This window comes from Corvus hawaiiensis, chromosome 2, assembly GCF_020740725.1.
Source record: "Corvus hawaiiensis isolate bCorHaw1 chromosome 2, bCorHaw1.pri.cur, whole genome shotgun sequence".
Classification (NCBI taxonomy): domain Eukaryota; kingdom Metazoa; phylum Chordata; class Aves; order Passeriformes; family Corvidae; genus Corvus; species Corvus hawaiiensis.
The window spans coordinates 122,616,817-122,636,466 of NC_063214.1; the positions used below are offsets into that span (position 1 = coordinate 122,616,817).

The window sequence follows — 19,650 nt, forward strand, 5'->3', positions numbered from 1 at the left end:
AGAAAAAGCAAGCGGAGAGAAGGAGAGGATTCGTGAGCAGCAGTGCAGCCTAACGGCCACCACGGCACACACCCTGGGAAGCTGGAGCCACCCGGCTGCGGGAATGACCGCTGGGCACCTGCACAGGGGTCCCTGGGGGCACCTGGGGAGTTCCTGGGGGGCACCTGCAAGACGCTCCTGGCTCAGGAATTCCTCAGCATTTAGCCCAAGCCAGGCACAGCGAATCCCGGGCCAGGAAGCCCTGCCCGAGCCAGGACAGCCCCAGCGGCTCCAGAGCCTGGGCACAAAGCTGCCAGGAATGCACCACAAAGACCCCAGTGCCCTGTCCCGTCCCCCAGTGCCTTGTCCTGCCCCCCAGTGCCCATCCTCCCTGTCCTGAGCTGTCCCCGCAGTGCCCTGTCCCATTCCCACATCCCGCTGTTCCCATGCCAGGCAGCTCCGATGAGGATCTGCCATGCTTGCCCAGCAGCTGTGCCGGGTCCGTCCCCTCCAGTGCCTCCCAGTTTGCGGTGACAGAGCCGTGCCCCAGTGGCAACCGGAGCTGCCCGGGGACGCCAGCGGGGGCTGAAGAGAAATTCCAAGCACGAGGAAAACTCGAGCCATCTCCGTGTTCCGCCGGCTGTGTCCCAGCCTGGCCAGGGAAGCCGAACTGGAGAAGGGCAGCGCTGCCGGAGCTTCCCCTGGGAAGCAGCGGGAGATTTGGGGCGGTGGCTCGGGACAGGCATGACCCGAATTGCAGAGCCCTCGAGAGGAAACCTGGGACTGAGCCACAGCGAGCCCTGGGAGGTTTAGGGAGGTCTGAGAAGGTCGGGGAGGTTTGGGAAGGGCTGGGGAGCTCAGGGGCGGGTTGGGAAGGTCTGGGGAGCTCAGGGCAGGGCTGGGGAGCTCAGGGGAGCTCAGGGCAGGGCTGGGACAGGACCAAACCGGGACACCCGGCAGGGCCGGGCCGCGCTCCCCACGCCCCCGGTCCCGCTGCGCTGCGGCCGCGCCACCAGCGCCCCCCGGCGGCCGCGCGCGGAGCTGCAGGAGCCGCGCCACCCCCGGGACCGGACCGGGACAGAACCGGGACAGAACCGGGACAGAACCGGGACAGAACCGGGGTTCGTGTGCTCGGGACAGAACCGGGACAGGATCGGGACCGGGGTTCGTGTGCTCGGGACAGAACCGGGACAGGGACAGGATCGGGGTTCGTGTGCTCGGGACAGAACCGGGACAGGATCGGGACCGGGGTTCGTGTGCTCGGGACAGAACCGGGACAGGGACAGGATCGGGACCGGGGTTCGTGTGCTCGGATGAGAACCGGGACAGAGACAGGGACAGGACAGGATCAGGGTTCGTGTGCTCGGGACAGAACCGGGACCAAACCGGGACTGGGGCTGGTGTGGCTTGAGGCCGTTTCCTCTCCTCCTGTCCCTGTTCCCAGGGAGCAGAGCCCAATGCCGCCCAGCTGCCCTCTCCTGTCAGGGAGCTGTGCAGAAGGACAGTGTCTCAATGTCCCTGTGGAAAGCAGCACAGGAGCAAAACCACAAACCTGTTACCACAGATGCTCATTTTTCATCAAAAAAAAAAGTGTTCCCAAGATAGCACCACCCCTTCCTTCAACATTCCACGTTTTATTGAGTTTGGCTGGATTCAGGGTTGGTTGTGGTTCATGAGTTCAATAAATATTGCAGAACTGCCTGAAGCCCTGTTGAGTTCGAGCACGGAGTGGGTACAGGAGCAGTAAATTGATAAGAGGTGTAAAAGATCTAAGAACTACCTGGGGTGGAGAAATGGAGCTCTCTGAAAAGAGATGGCAGGTGACCTTCACCGATGGCATGTGCCCCTCACAAGATGGCACACAAGGACAGCACTGGCCCCCCTGCCAGGAAACTGCCTGAGCAGTTAGACTGAATCAGTGACTTTAATGCAGAATAAAATGCAGGGCAGCAGCTCTGCCTTTCCTGGCCCCACTGCAGAGGGATGTTCAGCCAGTGCCACGCTCTGCCCTGGCAGCTGAGGGAAGAGGAGCAACAGCCCGGGAAGAAACACCCCTTCCACCTGTCAGCTCCTCCCAAAGGCTTTCTGGGAAGACCAAAGGAGGGGACAAGGAGAGGGAGCAGCAGTGGGAGGAGGCTCTGGCAGGGTGGGAACACTCCAGGTGTGTCAGCTGGACACAGGTGCTCCTGTGCCCTGGCAGACACTGAACACACCTACCCCGGGGGGGTTCCCAGCCAAGGAAAAGGGACCAACCAGGGGTGCTGCCTCCTCTGGGCCACGAGGAACAGTCTTTGGTGACTGCAAGGCACAGTCTGGAGTGCCCAGGACAGAGCTGTAAGTGGCACCAGCACCTCCCTGTCCTCGGTCCCGCCTGCAGGGTTCCATGGAAGGCCACGCCAGAGCACGGAAATCCCTGGGAAGCCCAGCTACTGAAGCGATGCTCACCCTATCCCTGTGCCCCATCCCTGTGGATGGGGAAGCTACACTACCCCCCTCCCAGCCCCAGCCCTCTGCATCCTCACGTTATTCCGGACGCTCCCATCCCAGCAGCTCCGGCCAGACGGAATGGCTCTGCCGGAGCCGTGGGCGATCCCTTAGGAGCCACACATCAGGCACTCCTCCCTGTTCTCCAGGGAGCACACCATGGCTGCCTTGTTCCTCTCCTTCTCCTCCTCCTCCCTGGAGGCCTTCTCCCGCTCCCGCAGCTTCTCCTTGTTGAGGGTGAACTGGATGGGGTTGGCAGCCGGCTTTGTCCGGAGATAGTACATCCCGGTCTTGAGGCCCTGGGCACACAGCGGGAGCCTCAGGGCTGGGAGCAGCAGTGCAGGCACCCTCAGCTCTGCTGCTCTGGAGATACTCCAGGGGAAAACCTCATTCTTGGAAGGAAACAGCCATTCGCCCTTCCCAGAATCAGTGAGACCAACTTGCTGTGCCACATCTTACCAGTCCCTGTGTGCCAAACTTACCGGCCCCAGTTGTTGGGAACGAGCCCCTCCCCGTCCCAGGTAGTGCCCCATTTGTCAGGAACAAGCCCCCAGCCCAGCTAATGCCCCGTTTGTGGGGAGGAAGCCCCCTGCTGTACCTGCTTCCAGCCATAGAAGTGCATGCTGGTGAGCTTCCCATAGTTGGGCTCGGCGATGTGGATGTTCAGGGACTGGCTCTGGTCGATGAAGGCCCCTCTGTCTGCAGCCATCTTCAGGATGGTTTTTTGGGAGATCTCCCACACGGTCTTGTAGAGCTGCTTCAGGTCATCGGGAATCTCAGGGATGTTCTGGAAGGAACAGGAGGAGTTTCCCAGTGTGGAAAGCACTGACTGCACAAATATCCCCATTTATAACATGGAATTCTTCAGTGATTGCTGGGGCTCCAGCAGTCCTGACTGGAACTGAGGCTTGCACAGCTGAGCTCTATCTGAATCCAAACACAGAATCCCAGAATGGTTTGGGTCTAGAGGGAGCCTAAAGCTCACCTCATTCCACCCCTGCCATGGGCAGGGACACCTGCCACTGTCCCAGGCTGCTCCAAGCCCCAATGTCCAACCTGGCCTGGGACACTGCCAGGGATCCAGGGACAGCCCCAGCTGCTCTGGGCACCCTGTGCCAGGGCCTGCCCACCCTCCCAGGGAACAATTCCTGCCCCATCTCCCATCCAGCCCTGCCCTCTGGCACTGGGAAGCCATTCCCTGGCTCCTGGCCCTCCAGCCCTTGGAAACAGTCTCTCTCCATGTTTCCTGTTGGCTCCTTTAGGTCCTGGAAGGCCACAGTTAGGTCACCCTGGAGCCTTCTCTTCTCCAGACTGAACAATCCCAATTCTCTCAGCCTTTCCTTGCATGAGAGGTGCTCCATTCCTCTGATAACCTGGTGGCCTCCTCGTGACATCCTGTGTCTGCAAGCACCAAGCACACACGCAAACACCCTCAGCTCCCCCTCAGCAGTTCCATGTGGATAGGCTGGAGAGCAGGGAAAGGTTCTTCCCCCAGAGGCTGCTGGGCACTGCCCAGGCTCCCCAGGGAATGGGCACGGCCCCGAGGCTGCCAGAGCTCCAGGAGCGTTTGGACAGCGCTGCCAGGGATGCCCAGGCTGGGATTGTTGGGGGGTCTGTGCAGGGCCAGGGGTGGGACTGGGTGATCCCTGGGGGTCCCTTCCAGCACAGCAGATTCCATGACATCACCCCTTTATCATCTTTCTGGTAGAGTGGGAATCCAGAATGAGCAGCACCTGCCTAGCAGGAATCCCTGCCCTGCTCCCCCTATACCTGGATGGAGCCATTGTGGGCGATGATCTGGTTCTTCATCTCCTCGTTCCACAGGCCCCTCTCCGTGAGATCCTTCAGCAAGTGGGGATTCACAACCTGGGAGGGGCAGAAGGCAGAAGTTTTTAAATGGTTGAACAAGATCCTGCACATTCCTGACAGACTCTCACCCCTGGAAGTGCTCCAGGCCAGGCTGGACAGGGCTTGGAGCAACCTGGTGTAGTGGAAGGTGTCCCTGCCCATGGCAGGGGCTGGAACTACATGATCTTTAAGGTCCCTCCAAACCAGTTTGGGATTCTACTGGACATGGCAAATTAGAAAGGGAAGTGTATGGAACTGCCCTGCATGAGGAACTCCAAAAGATGGGAAAAGGAGAGATCTTGCTGTGCCAGGGCCACTGGGCACAACCTGAGTTCCTAAAGAAGGGTGTAAACAACAAGACTGATGTCAGGAGGGGAAAGAACAGAATAGGGGCAGGCTGAGTATCGGGAAGAAAACACAGCCACCTTTTCCTGCTGGGACTGGGGTCCCTGTCCCACAGCCCTTCCCTGCCCTACACAGGGAGGCAGGGCAACAATCCTGCTGTTCCACCTCCCCACTCCTGTCTGGGGTGATCCTGCAGCCAGGAGAAATGGAGAACACTGAGGGGATGGACACATCTCCCAAACAGGGACGGACTCCCCTTGTCTCCAGAGGGGTCTTTGCTAACTCCAGTCTCCTGAACTCAACTTGAACTCAGCTCCCTTCCCTAACCAACAGACCCCTCTGGGCCTGTGGAGCTCTGCCATGGCCCCTTCAGACTTCTGAGTGCTTCACAGCTCGGTCTCAGCTGCTCTTCCCATGTCCCTTCCATCACATCATCAGCTCCCCCCGAGCAGTTACTCCTACAGCCCATCTTGAGGCCCCACAAAGGTTTTTCCCAGACAAAAGCAGCACTTGCTTATAATTTCACCTATTCCACGGTGACTGTGGAACACACAAAGCTGGACTCGTGCAGCACCCAGTGCTCCAGGTCCCCATGGTGCTTGGACACAAACATCCAGCTGAACTGAGCCCCCACGTGTGAGGCCTCCCCTTGTCTTCCTTTGTCATAACAAATAAAGAAACAGCAAAGCTCTTCCCAGAGCTTACCTGGAACTCCCCTGAGAGGACCCTGCGTGTGTAGATGTTGCTGGTGTAGGGCTCGATGGACTCATTGTTGCCCAGGATCTGGGCAGTGGAAGCGGTTGGCATGGGGGAAATGAGGAGGCTGTTCCTGACACCGTACCTGGGGGCAACGGGCAAAGTTAGGGAGCTGCAGCCAAGGGAGACAGGACAGAGCCAGGAACAGCACGGACTGGGAAATCCAGGATAACCTGCAAAGCCTCACATCACTCACAGGGAAAAGGGAAGCACCACTGAATCGGCACTGTGGGTCAAGTGGAAGTGGAATTAAGGGCTTTGCTATTTTCATAAATGACTCAGTCACAGGATGGGGTGCAGGGAAGACAATCTGCCAGGCACTGCTCAACCCACAGCCCTGAGGCAGAACTGAACCAGCAGCCCATGAAGAGGCTGAAACCTCTCCACACACAGGACAGGGGACAGATTTACCACATTTAAAAATAAGAGCCAAACAGACAGAATTAGTCCATGACAGGCACTTCACACTTCAGTGATTCCTGTCTTCAGGATGTTCAAGGCTCAGCTTTTCCCCAGCAGCAGGGGAGAGCCCCCAAGCCCAGCACATGGCTCACTCCTCACTATGTTTGTTTGCTGATCCATCTGAGATGGAATTAGAGCTCAGCTAAAGCAGAGCAGTGAGGGTGGGCTCCTCTGCCTTGGAAGGACAAAAATGAAAGAAAGCCACCCAAAAAACAGCTCTGAGGAAAGATCTGCTGGGGTGGAGGGAACACATGGGGCTGTTTTTACACTTGGACCCTACCTTTAGTTCTCAGTAGACAGAACATACCAAATTCATAACCAAGGCCAGGCTGGACATTGGGGCTGGGAGCAGCCTGGGACAGTGGAAGGTGTCCCTGCCATGGCAGGGGTGGCACTGGATGGGCTTTGGGGTCCTTCCCACCCAAACCAGTCTGGGTTTTATCTCACATCTACTACAAACCGTGCAGGGTTACTCACTTGGCAATCTTCTCCTTCAAAGCCTTCCAATCCCAAAGGTCAGAGGGGGTGACGTTCCACATGTCATACTGAAGGATCTGAGGAACACAGTTTGGTCCAAATTAGAGAAGGCACTCTTTTCTCCATGTTTTATAAACCCCATTGGAAATGGACCTGTTATTCCTATTAACTCTTCTCTCCAACTAGCTCCTGTATGACCCAACAAACGCTTGATCTTGTGACTGCTCCAGGGCTCGTCTTTTCAAATCAGAGAATCACAGTGGGAAGGGACCCACAGGGATCACCCAGTCCCACCCCTGGCCCTGCACGGACCCCCCAACAATCCCAGCCTGGGCATCCCTGGCAGCGCTGTCCAAACGCTCCTGGAGCTCTGGCAGCCTCGGGGCCGTGCCCATTCCCTGGGGAGCCTGGGCAGTGCCCAGCAGCCTCTGGGGGAAGAGCCTTTCCCTGCTCTCAGCCTGAGCCTGCCCTGGCCCAGCTCCAGCCGCTCCCTGGCTGCTGTCCCTGGCCCAGGAGCAGAGATCGGAGCTGGCCCTGCGCTGCCCCTCGGGAGGAGCTGCAGCCCCGGGGAGCTCTGCCCTCAGGCTCCTCCAGGCTGAGCTGACCAGGTGACCTCGGGTGGCCCCTGCAGACCCTTCCCATCCTCCTGTCCCTCCTTTGGACACTCTCTTGGATCTTTCTTACACGGAGACACCCAGAGCTGTCCTCAGCACTGGAGGTGAGGCCGCCCCAGCCCAGAGCAGAGTGGGACAATCCCCTCCCTAGCCAGGCTGGTGATGCCAGCCCTGGTGTTCCCCAGGACAGGGATGGCCCTCCTGGCTCCAGGGCACTGCTGACTCAGATCCCACTTGCCATCAGCCAGGTCCCTGCAGCAGCCCAGGCACAGGATCAGCCTTCCAGAGCTTTTCCCTGCCCCAGTCCCTAGCACTCACCCCCTTGCTGACCGGAGAGCCCTCGTAGGTGTCGTAGGGGCCCTGCTCCCTGGCCAGCTCACAGCTGGCCTCCAGGGCCCCGTAGTAAATGGTCTCGAAGATGTGCTGGTTGAGGCGCTGCGCCTCGGCGCTCTCGAAGGGGAACCTCATGAGGATGAAGGCGTCGGCCAGGCCCTGCACGCCGATGCCGATGGGGCGGTGCCGGCGGTTGGAGCGCTCGGCCTGCAAGGACAGCACAGACAGGGTTAACTCCAGCACAGCTGCGGGGGAAACCAGGCTGGGACGGGCCTCTGGGAGCAGAATCTCCTGCTGCAACGTGCCATGAGCTCTGCATCAGCACACCTTCCATCCTGCCCAGGGCCCCCCTGTCTGCTGTTTGCTGAGACCCAGACTGAGTTTCTTAGAGCTCAGCATACATTGTGATTGTTTAACCCAGCCAGGATTTAGCAGTGAACACTCAGCACATTCTGGTAAATGAAGACATTTAACAGAGCAGAATCGCAGAGGCACAGAACCACTGAGGTTGGGAAATCCCTCTGAGCCCACCAAGTCCAACTGTTCCCCAGCAGTGCCAAGGCCACCACTGACCACGTCCCCAGGTGCCACATCCACATGGATATTAAACCCCTCCTAGGGATGAGGACTTCACACTGCCCTGGGCAGCCTGTGCCATTTTCCATTATGAAATTTTTTCTAATGTTCAACTTAAACCTCCCCTGGCACAGGTTGAGGCCATTTCTTCTTGTCCTGTCCCTTGTTCTCTGGGAGCAGAGCTTGACCCCCACCTGGCTGCCCCCTCCTGCCAGGGAGCTGTAAAACCAACCAAAATGAGTTACACCCTCTCAGGATCTTTCCAGGATCCTTCTCTCTGTTCCACTTCCCACTCTGTTACTAGTGCTGGTCTGTGCTTTATGGAAATTCTCACACATGAAAAAATTCCAATGGCAGAACCAGAGTGGGAGGCTTTTCCTACAACTGCTTCACTATGGAACTGCTCTGGGTTGAAGCTCAGGCAGGCACTGACAGGTCCCACCTGGGAACAGGTGGCTAACAGAGCTCCCAACAGATCTGTGGAGTTTCCCTGTGACTCCTTGTGTCCCACACTGCTCTGGGATTGCTCTGGGCAGGATTCAGCCCTGCCCCAGCCCAGCACTCACCTCTGGCACAGGGTAGTAGTTGATATCAATGATTTTGTTGAGGTTTCGGACTATGACCTTGGTGACCTCAGCCAGCTTCTTGAAGTCGTAGGTGTGCTCAGGGGTCACGTACATGTTTAGGGCGATGGAGGCCAGGTTACACACAGCCACCTGCGGGCAGAGACAGGGAACCATTGGGAATGGGCCAAGAACACACAGCTCAGCTCCACAGCAGCTCCCTGTCCAGACTGCACAGAAGCAACCCACCAGGGAACCTGCCAGGCTGGGAAAGTGCACCCCTTGATCCTCTGGCACCTCAGAAGTTGTGCAAAAGGTAACAACAATTCAGGAAAGTTCAGTAGAAATTGGTATGACTAGAAAAATCCTGCCCTGATCAGTTCTACTGCCTGGAAACCAGCCTTACACAGAATCCCAGAAGGGTCTGGGTTGGAAGGAACTTTCAAACCCATCTTGTTCCTTGTCACTTTCCCTTTGAAGGCTGTCTTGTGTCATCCCAAATCCTCCACAGGAGCGGGAAAGGAACCCACAGTCAGTGGAAGAGCTGTGAGTACTCAGGTCAGAACTTTCTCAGCTGCCTGCTCCCTTCCCCAAGCAACAGTCAGACACATCCCAGAGAGCTGCCACAGGAGCAGCCCCAGCTTTCCCCAACGCTCCCAGCTCCCGTTCTGCACCCACCTCCTCCTTGCTGGTGTATTCCACGATCTCGGTGCACAGGTTGCTGCACTTGATGGTGCCCAGGTTCTGCTGGTTGCTCTTCCTGTTGCAGGAGTCCTTGTAGAGCATGTAGGGGGTGCCAGTCTCAGTCTGGGACTCGATGATGGCATACCAGAGCTGCTGGGCCTTCACCACCCTGCGCACGCGGCCCTGCCGCTCGTAACTGCAACACACACGGAGCCCTGTCAGCCCCAGAGCCCCCCAAACCAGGGAAAGAGTCCTTTTAACTCCTCGGGGTCTGGGGCAGCCAAGGGCCTCCTCACTGCTGAGCTCTGAACTAGCATGGGGAGCCCTCACAGCAGGGCAGCAGCACTGTCCTTGTTGAAGGGAAACAAATCTGTCACTACAGCAGTCACACAGCAATTCCACACAAAGCCACGGAGTGCTTTGAGTGGGGATCGCTCCAGGATGTCCCTCTAACAGGCTGAAATGGTCACTCACACACAGCTCCACCCTGACAGGTCACAGTGTGAAGGACACATCCCCATCCTCACATATTTATCAATCTGACAATGAGCCCAGTGGCCACTTCTGAGCCCCCTCCAAACCTGTGCCACAGCCCCAGATCCTGCAGGCAGCTCTGGGAGAGGATGGCACCACTTACAGGTCTGCTCACTCTTCCTACCTCTCATAGAGCTTCTCAAATTCCTCTCCCCAGACATCATCGAGGCCAGGACACTCATTTGGGCACATTAAGGACCAGTCCTGTAAGGAGGAAAAATATTCAGAGGAAATCTTTAGGCACTCTGTTAATTAAAGCTGTGGCTGCCCCTGGATCCCTGGCAGTGCCCAAGGCCAGGCTGGACACTGGGGCTTGGAGCAGCCTGGGACAGTGGGAGGTGTCCCTGCCATGGCAGGGGTGGCACTGGATGGGCTTTAAGGTCCCTCCCAAGCCAAACCAGTCTGGGATCCTGTGAAATACAAGCAGGCATAGGAAGAACAGTGTACTGAGGAAATGTTGATGCTTTAAGGAAACCCCAGAGTCAAAACAGCCCAACAGTCCAAGAACACGTCATTGGCTGTAAGAAAGCAAAGTATCCCACTGGAGTTGTCCAGCTCCATTCTCTGCCTGCACAGCCAAGTTCCCAAACAAGGTGCAGAAGCTCTTCCAGGAAGGTCCTGGAAGGAACAAGGAGCAAAGCAGCTCTGCAGCCCTTCCTGAGGTCCTTCCAGGGCTGCTCACCTGCTCCTCCACTACCAGACCTTTTCTGTGCCAGCCAAGTTCTCACCTGGTTGGTTTCCACTCGCTTCATGAAGAGATCAGGGATCCAGAGGGCAAAGAACAGGTCCCTGGCTCGCTGCTCTTCTTTCCCAGTGTTCTTCTTCAAGTCCAGGAACTCAAAGATGTCCAGGTGCCATGGCTCCAGGTAGATGGCAAAAGCCCCAGGTCTCTGGGACATGGAACACAACCTGGATCAGAACAAACCGTCCTTGGAAAGAAACCTCCTGCCCTGCTCCTGAGCACACACAACACCCCAAACTAGCTGGGAACTGGGGGGCAACACCAGGGGAACACCAGACACCAACACAAGGGGAAAAATGCTCTTTTCTGATTATGTGTCACCCACAACCACTCCATCAGCTCCCTGATGTTCATGGGACAACCCTTCCCAGTGTGGAAACTCTCCCATTACCCGAGGCTCCCTTCTGGACCCTCCTGAGAGGTACCTTGTTTCCACCTTGATCCACGTAACGGGCGGTGTTGTTGTAGACCCTCAGCATGGGAACGAGCCCGTTGGAATTCCCGTTTGTCTGCAGAGGCACAGGACAACCATCAGCACTGAAAAGCAACTCCCTGCAGGGGCTGGCCTGCATTTCCTGTGGGTCTTTCATTGCTCTGCAGAGCTCTTATACTGATCAACGTCAATTATTTCCACTCCCATCCCCACGCTTTTTCTGACAAAAATGTATTTATCAGCTACGTGTCACAGAGCTAATAAAATGTCCCTTCTAACTTCTTGCCCCTACATTATGTCACCTAAAGGCTTGCAGGGTCTGCACACACTGTGACAAGAAACCCCAAACACACATCCACAGACAGTCTGGGGCAGCTAGAGACACAGACAGGCAAAGGGCTAGTGCACGAGTCTCTGGGCATATTGCTAGGGTGCCAATAGATAAACATTGGAATTGCCTGACCAAACAGTGGAGTAAGATGCTCTTTTTGGAAGGATTTCTATCAGGAAGCCAAACACCAAGGAAAACCAACCTTCCTGCCTTTGGCCAAGGGACTACAGAGGGAGGCTCACTGCTGTGTGAGCTGAGTGAGGAGCAGCACTGCTTTGGCAGCCAGAGGGAAGGCATTTCCTGGGAGCAGCAGGAGTGGCCCTGTGCTGGACACTCACCCCAGCAATGTAGCTGCCCGTGGCGCGGATGCAGCTCACAGCAAGGCCAATGCCCCCAGCAGACTTGGAGATGAGGGCACACTGCTTCAGGGTGTCGTAGATGCCCTCGATGCTGTCGTCCTTCATGCACAGCAGGAAGCAGCTGAAGGAAACAAATGGTGTCAGTGGACAAAGATGGGAAGGAAAAGTCACAAGTGTTTCACCAGGCTGCAACAACCAGGGCAAACATGAGACCTTTAATGTGCTCCACAAAGCAACCCCACAGGTGTGGAATAAAGGACAGCTTCAGAAAACAGCAAGAGCAATACTCGTACTGCTGATACCTCTGCTACCAAACATATTTAATCATAGGATCATGGAATACTTTGAGTTGGAAGGGACCTACAAGGATCAGAGTCCAGTTTCTGGTCCTGCACAATCCCAGCCTGGGCATCCCTAGCAGCGCTGTCCAAACGCTCCTGGAGCTCTGGCAGCCTCGGGGCCGTGCCCATTCCCTGGGGAGCCTGGGCAGTGCCCAGCAGCCTCTGGGGGAAGAACCTTTCCCAATACATTGATACAAACCTTTCTAAAATATAATCCTCCCTCTGATATATATGATCTCAGAAGTCTATCTGTTATGCTTGCTGCTTTTAGAAAAGAATTACCAGGATTCATTTGGTAACCTGCAGCAGACCATGCACATCAGGAACTTTCCAATATAATACAGCCATGGAAAGGTTTCCATTAGCTCTAGAGTTTACAGAAACATGGGTATTTTTCCCCAAAGACAGCTAAAACTTGACAGCAGCTGCTCAGAACTTCATAAAAACACGCACAGAAATTCAGCTGCTCATTTCAGAGGCTGTGCAAGTGTCTCACTCGAGCAGATGTGATTCCTAAGCCTTTCCCTGTGCCCAGGAATGCATTAAGGAGAGGGAGAGCACCTGGAGAGCTGGGGGCGGTTGGTGCCCGCGTTGAAGAGCGTGGGCGAGGCGTGGGTGAACCAGCGCTCCGAGAGCAGGTTGTAGGTCTCAATGGCGGCGTCGATGTTGGCCTTGTGGATGCCCACAGACACCCTCATCAGCATGTGCTGGGGACGCTCGGCAACTGCAGTGGAACGGAATCAGGGAATTCCATGGGTTGGGGTGGGAAGGAGCTTACAGCCCATCCAGTGCCACGGCAGGGACACCTTCCACTGTGCCAGGCTGCTCCCAGCCCCAATGTCCAGCCTGGCCTTGGGCACTGCCAGGGATCCAGGGGCAGCCACAGCTGCTCTGGGCACCCTGTGCCAGGGCCTGCCCACCCTCCCAGGGAACAATTCCTGCCCAATCTCCCATCCAGCCCTGCCCTCTGGCACTGGGAAGCCATTCCCTGGCTCCTGGCCCTCCAGCCCTTGGGAATTGTCTCTCTCCAGCTTTCCTGCAGCTCCTTCAGGCCCTGCAAGGCCACACTGAGCTCAGCCCAAAGCTTCTCCTCTCCAGGCTGAACAATCCCAGCTCTCGCAGCCTTTCCTCCCAGCAGAGCTGCTCCATCCCTCTGCTCATCCTGGTGCCTCCTCTGGCCTCTCTCCAGCAGCTCCACGTCCTCCCTGTGCTGGCCCCAGGGCTGGGGCAGCTCTGCAGGTGGGGTCTCACCTGAGTGGGGCAGAATCCCCCTTTTCCTGCTATCCACACTGGGGATCAGCACAGGGATTTTGGGATGCCATGGCATGTGGCTGGGGCATGTCCAGCTTCTCACCCACCAACTAAACCCAGAGAGCCAGGGAGAAAGAAGACTCCATGTGACAGTCACAGACAGACACAGCGGTCACGGCAACAAGCTCCAAACACTGTGCAGTGGGACACTGGAGAGCCAGAGTTTTCAGGGAATCACACAGTGATTCGGGTTGGAAGGAACTTGAGTTCTCCAGCCCAGCTCCTGCTCGAAGAGCACCAGGCCTGTTTATTCAGGACTTTATCCCATCAGGCTTTGAAAAATGCAAGGAACAACCTGCTCCAATGCTCAACGGCTCTCATGGAGGAGGGAAAAAGCCCCACCTGTACTAACAGTTAAATCCAATCAAATGTCCAGTCAAGAATCCAATCATGTTTCAGCTTTATGATATTATAATTAATCTCTGACCCTGCTGGTGTCCCAGGATTTCCAAGCCAACGGCCTGCAGTGACAGCACAGTACCTAAACTTAGCTTCAATTTAATTTAAATTAACTCAAATTTCTTAAGAAGTGCTCAGCACTAGGAACAGCTCTTACCTTTGGAGTTGATTTTCAGCAAGTAGGAGCGTTCCAGAGTCTTTAAAAGAGAGGATGGATTTTAGCAGACAGGCAGATTCGGATTTTCTAAAAAACCCTGTTAACTCCAAACTCAGTCATCTTCACACCCCTCATCCCAGGCTTCACCACTCCTGCACTCTGCTCCTCCTCTCTTTATTAGCTTAATTAGGTGATTAACAACTGAAAATACACAAGTCCACTGGAAGATTCCAACAGTGCTTTGGATTATAGAGTGTGGAGCATGGGCAGGAGGTTCCACACCGCCCTGAACCCACAAGAGCTCTCTGGAGTCCCTGGAGCTATGGAATAGTGGAGCCCTCCCGAGAGCCCTAAACTCGAGTCAGGCCCAAAACAAAGCAGCACAGCTGAGCTGGTGTGAGGGCAGCAGAGCAGCCCCTGGGGTGGTGTGGGGAGAGGCTCCAGCAGCAGGGGAGAGGATAAATGTGTGGCATGACACACTGAGAGAACTGCTCCACTAAACAGTGGGAAAAGCAGAAATCCCTTCTTTGCCTTATTAAGGATTAGATTATTTCCTTTAGGAAGGCATTTGACAACATTCAGTGTGATCTGCTGTGACTGCCCAACAGCTAAAATATTCCAACTGCAAGAAAACTCCACGATTTATCCCACTGGGCAGCTGCTCTGTGCCGGTCCCCCTCACCTTCACAGCCCCACTGATGTCCCACCTCCTCCCGTGCCCCCCTTTGCCCCAATCCAGACGATTCCACGAGCATTCCCACCCTTCCCAACAGACCCAGGACAATGTGCTCTTTACCTTGAAGCCAAAGTAGTTGTAGGAGAAGTCTCTGTCATAGATGATGGCAGAGTTGAGGCGCTGGCAGGAAAAAACAAAACTGACCTTTACAAGGTGTAACAATGTTATCCCTGCCGGCACTCCTGGCCCCAAAGCTCTGGTGTGTAAGGGGCACAGAGCACAGGAATGAAGCACCAACAGCACTTCCCTCAAAACAACAAAAGCACAGCTGCAACAACCTTTTTTCACTCAGTTTTTGGCTGAATGTTCTGAAATCTAATTGGACAATGAGAAACGAAACACAGAACCAAAGGACAAATGGAACTTCCCAGTAGGAATGCAGACCTGGAATGAACCCAAATATCTTCTCTCCCTCCTTGTGCTGCCTCACTTTTGCTACAGCACAAGGTACTTTTTCTCAAATAAATTACTTGTGCTGATTGTGGCAATGGGAACATCCAAGAAAACAAATTCTACTACAAAAATATCCTCACAGGAAGAAAATGCCTCCATCCCCTCTTACACGTTCCACTCATACCCTGCACTGGTTTCTGTGTTGGCTTTTTGCTCTAAAACAAACATGGCTTGCTTAAAAAATATGAAAAGCGAATTATTTAAGTATTCAAAATTGAGTGCAATCATTCAGAAGTGAAAAAAACCCACTACTTACATCTTTGTTGGCCAAAACTATGTCGAGAGTTTCTTTGGAGATCATTGGGGAGTGCTTCCCGTTGTGAGGGTTGATGTAGGTGTAGAGATCCTCCATCACATCTGCAAGGGAAAGGGACATGAACAGGGCATGTCCAGGCCTGTACCTGCAGCACCTGGCACTGGGATTCAGGGATAGAAGAGGCAGGAATGCCTGTCCTCGGACACAACCCCCTCCAGCCCCTCAAACACACAACTGCTCTTCTACTGCTCAGCACTGTGAACGTTAACGATGCACTTCTCTTATACATTCTGTTAAACCCCAGTGTAAGAAGCAACAAATGGGGAGTTAAGTGGGTACAACCTGATCTCAATCTATGACATTTTTCACCATTCCATTTCTACAGCTGCTTTTCACAAACCAGGCAATTCCATTTGCCTTGGGAAACTCGTGAGTTTCATCTCCATGGCATTTTCAGCCAGTCTGGGTCCTCAGGAACTCCCACTTGGGAGATTTCCATATTTCTGTGCTCCAAGCCTCCCACTCTGTCTCTCCCCCAGCCGCTGGAGACGTTCACCCACCACTGAAGACTTTCTTGGTCTCCTTGTGCAGGTTGGACACGGCGATGCGGGCGGCCAGGATGGCGTAGTCAGGGTGCTTGGTGGTCAGCGTGGCCGCGGTCTCTGCGGCCAGAGTGTCCAGCTCCACCGTGGTGACCCCGCTGTACAGCCCCTGAATCACCTTCATGGTGATCTGTGCCTGCAAGAGGGAAATGCCCCAGCTCAGGGACCGCCAATCCCCCTGGTTCAGATGGATCTCAGCGCCTGCAGCACGGCCTGCCGTGTGGGAAGCAGAAAGCAAACTGGGAGAGCTGGGAATGCTCACCTGGAGAGGGACTGGGGACAAGGCATGGGGGGACAGGACCCAGGGAATGGCTTCCCAGTGCCAGAGGGCAGGGCTGGATGGGAGATTGGGCAGGAATTGTTCCATGGGAGGGTGGGCAGGCCCTGGCACAGGGTGCCCAGAGCAGCTGGGGCTGCCCCTGGATCCCTGGCAGTGCCCAAGGCCAGGCTGGACATTGGGGCTGGGAGCAGCCTGGGACAGTGGGAGGTGTCCCTGCCATAGCAGGGGTGGCACTGGATGGGCTTGAAAGCTTCTTCTATCCCAAATCCTTCTAGGATTCTGTGTAAGGACAGTTTCCAGGCAATAGGATTGACCAGGCCAGAATTTTTCTGGCCACACCGATCTCTACTGAACCTTTGTGAACTGTTGTTACTTTTGCACAACTCATGAGATTTACAGCCTCACTGGGAACATTATCACAAAGTCTGGGAGGGTTACTGTTGGCCTGGGAAGCCTCTGGCACCAGCAGATCCAAGTCCCAAAGGAGAAACTGAGCTCCAGGAAGAGAGGTCACACACGACTGCAGAATAAATAAGAATTCAGAGGCACGAGGAGGCAGGAGGACTCGGAATTTCATTTCTGTCCTCAGCATCAACTTCCAGTCACTGAGGGCAAGTCAGGACACTTTGTGCTGTGGCCACCAAGTCACCAGTGTCCTCCTCCTGCTCTCCATCCCAGAGACTTTTGGGTACAGGACCAATGGCAGCTGTTTGATGGGTGGAATTTCAGACAGGAGAATGGATCATGAGAACTTGGGAGATGAGAAGAGCCTCAACTGGTGACTCCACATGGCCAGACTGGGTCTGAGACATGCATAAAAATCTCACAGACATCAGTGGATCCAAGGGGGAGTCATCCTGGGCACAGGCTTTGGAAGGAGAAGCTTCCATGAGTGGGAGCAATGCCCACCCCAAATCCTGCACAGGGCAGAAAACCAAGCAGGGGTGTTGCAATGACAGGGAGTTCTGTCCTGGTGTTTGACCAGGAGGGGATCCAGAGCTACTTCCATATGGCATTGCTCCAGCTTTGCAGACTGACACTGGCAGCAACCTGCCAAATCCAAAATATGGGAACTGGAGCAACAAAACCCTTTTTTTTAAGTACCAGGGGCTCAACAGCTTCCCCAAGGTTTGAGGGGAAAGGGGATTTTCTCCTCCCCAGTCTCTGCACCTGGGAAGCAAAACCCCTCAGAACACAAACATCTGGAACAAACACATTCTGGATGTGTTTGCCAAGAGTTCATGGAATTACAGAATATCCCGAGCGGGAAGGGACCCACAGGGATCCTCGAATCCAACACAGGGCACCCCAGGAATGCCTGCCCAGGCTTCCACCTGGCTTTTGCCCAGGAGAAGCTGGGGTCAGGGTGGGAAGGAGGAGGAGTGGGACTCACGGGATCCACGAAGTCGGCGTTGAGGCCGTAGCAGAGCTTCTGGATGCGTGACGTGATCTTGTCAAACATGACCCGCTCCTGGCGCCCATCTGGGGATAGAGCCCACGGCACACCAGTGCCACACCAGTAAGGACCAGTTCAGCACAGAATGCTCCGTCCCAGCCCATCCCGTGGGGGAATTCGGCGTGGGAATCACCAGGGACAGCCTGCTCGGGTGGGGTACAAGGAAAGGGGAGGCTCCCCCTCACCCCAAGAACTCCCACCTAAAACTGCACAAACCCAATTCCCCGGGGTGGGGACCCAGCTGAGGGTCACCCCCCACCTCAGCCTGGGGACCCCTCCCCTGGCCCAGCACCCCTGGGACCAAAGGGGTGGGGACCAAGCCCAAAGCTCCTGCCATGGGACCCAAAACAAACTGAGGAGTCTCGTCCCTCACTCTTGGTGTCCTGGGGGGAGCTCTCTCACTCTGGGCTCCCCCCAAAGCCGAGGGGAGCCCATCTCCTTGCACCAGGTACTATGAGGGACCTTCGGAGCTGAGGCGATCCCATCCATCCTCCCACTCTGCTAAAAAGAGGGGGGGACCCTATCTGCTCTCTATGGGTCCCATGAGGGGAACCCCCAAAGCAAAAGGGCGTCTCATCCCCTCACACCATGTGCCATAAGGGAATCCCAAAGCTGAAGAGGTCCCATCCCTCACGTGCCATGAGGGACCCTTCCAAAATGGGGCGATTCCCATCTGCTTACCTTGGGTGCCATGCAAGGGACCCCCAAAGCAGAGGCAACCCCATCCTTCCATGTGCCACGAGGAAACCCCAGAATGGGGGAGGGATTCCCCTCCAGGTGCCACGAGAGACCCCCAAAGCCGACGGGTCCCATGCCCACACACTGGGTGCCCTGGACAGGACAGTGCCCCCCATCCCCGACACTCGGTACCGTGAAGGACACCCCGAGGAGCAGGGGGACCCCCCCCCAGAGCAGCGGGGCGCCCCCGGGGCGGGGGGAGCGCTCACCCCGCTTCACGACGTGCATGGCGGCGGCGGCGGCGGCGGGTCCCTCTCGGCGCCTCCCGCTCCCTCTGGGCAGCTCCGCGCCCGCCGCTTCCCGCGCCCGCCGCGCGCGCCCCGCCCCTCTGAGGCCGCCGCCGCCGCCATCTTGCCTCCGGGCACGGCCCCCTGCTTCGCCCCCTTCCCACACCGCCACGCTCCCGGCGCTGCCTGTCGCCGCTGGCGGACACTAATCCCGTCCCTCATCCCGGTATTTCCCCCGCTTTCTCCCCGGGAATCGCCGCCCCGCCGGGGAACACGGCGAATCCCGCCCGCTTCAAAGATGGCGGCGCCAGCGCTGCTCCCCCCCCCCGTAGGGGAGGAGACGGAGGGACACGACAGGGCCGAGGGCGCCAAAGACAGAGCCCGCGAAGGGACAAAATACCCCCGTCCTAAAACGCCAAAACAATAACTATGTTAATTCTAATTACCCTAAATCAAGGGTCAGGCGTGGAATGTGCGATTATACTTTGGATCCCACTGCCCAGGGAGGTGGTGGAGTCCCCGTCCCTGGAGGTGTCCAAGGAACAACTGGACAGGAACAATCTGAGGCTTCTCTGTGGAACGGCCGCGGTGCCATCGGTCTCTGGCCCAGGGCGAGAGGAGCAGCAGGGAAAGAGCTGAAATGACACAAAGTTCTCTCCCAAGGTCAAAAGCAGCAAAGCTGCAGCTGCAGAGCCTCCAGCCCTGAGACACCAACATCAGGAGGATGTGGAGCTGCTGGAGAGAGCCCAGAGGAGGCCCCGGAGCTGCTCCCAGAGTTGGAGCCCCTCTGGAGCCAGGCTGGCAGAGCTGGGAGTGCTCACCTGGAGAGGAGAAGGATCCAGGGAGAGCTCAGAGCCCCTTGCAGGGCCTAAAGGGGCTCCAGGAGAGCTGCAGAGGGACTGGGACAAGGCATGGAGGGCCAGGAGCCAGGGAATGGCTTCCCAGTGCCAGAGGGCAGGGCTGGATGGGAGATTGGGCAGGAATTGTTCCCTGGCAGGGTGGGCAGGCCCTGGCACAGGGTGCCCAGAGCAGCTGGGGCTGCCCCTGGATCCCTGGCAGTGCCCAAGGCCAGGCTGGACATTGGGGCTTGGAGCAGCCTGGGACAGTGGGAGGTGTCCCTGCCATGGCAGGGGTGGAACAAGATAATCCTTAAGGTCTCCAACCCAAACCATTC

The 19,650-nt window shown here is 56.3% G+C and overlaps 1 protein-coding gene across 2 annotated transcripts; it reads right to left on the reverse strand.

Moving 5' to 3' along the window:
* Nucleotides 1-1,593: 1,593 nt before the first annotated feature.
* RRM1 (ribonucleotide reductase catalytic subunit M1) lies at nucleotides 1,594-18,546 on the reverse strand. 2 transcript variants are annotated; one of them, XM_048292419.1, is made up of 19 exons: nucleotides 18,459-18,546; nucleotides 17,449-17,537; nucleotides 15,734-15,911; nucleotides 15,174-15,274; nucleotides 14,525-14,584; nucleotides 13,729-13,768; nucleotides 12,423-12,585; nucleotides 11,500-11,641; nucleotides 10,823-10,906; nucleotides 10,384-10,545; nucleotides 9,780-9,859; nucleotides 9,116-9,317; nucleotides 8,441-8,590; nucleotides 7,284-7,505; nucleotides 6,352-6,428; nucleotides 5,362-5,497; nucleotides 4,234-4,329; nucleotides 3,062-3,250; nucleotides 1,594-2,762 (listed from the first exon to the last, which is right to left on the reverse strand). In XM_048292419.1, exons 1-19 carry the CDS (start codon nucleotides 18,475-18,477, stop codon nucleotides 2,574-2,576), a joined length of 2,379 nt encoding a protein of 792 aa, XP_048148376.1. In that variant the 5' UTR covers nucleotides 18,478-18,546; the 3' UTR covers nucleotides 1,594-2,573. The 2 variants fall into 2 exon arrangements, with proteins under 2 accessions (XP_048148376.1, XP_048148371.1); XM_048292414.1 differs by lacking the exon at nucleotides 18,459-18,546 and adding an exon at nucleotides 18,193-18,328.
* Between the last annotated feature and the right edge of the window lie 1,104 nt (nucleotides 18,547-19,650).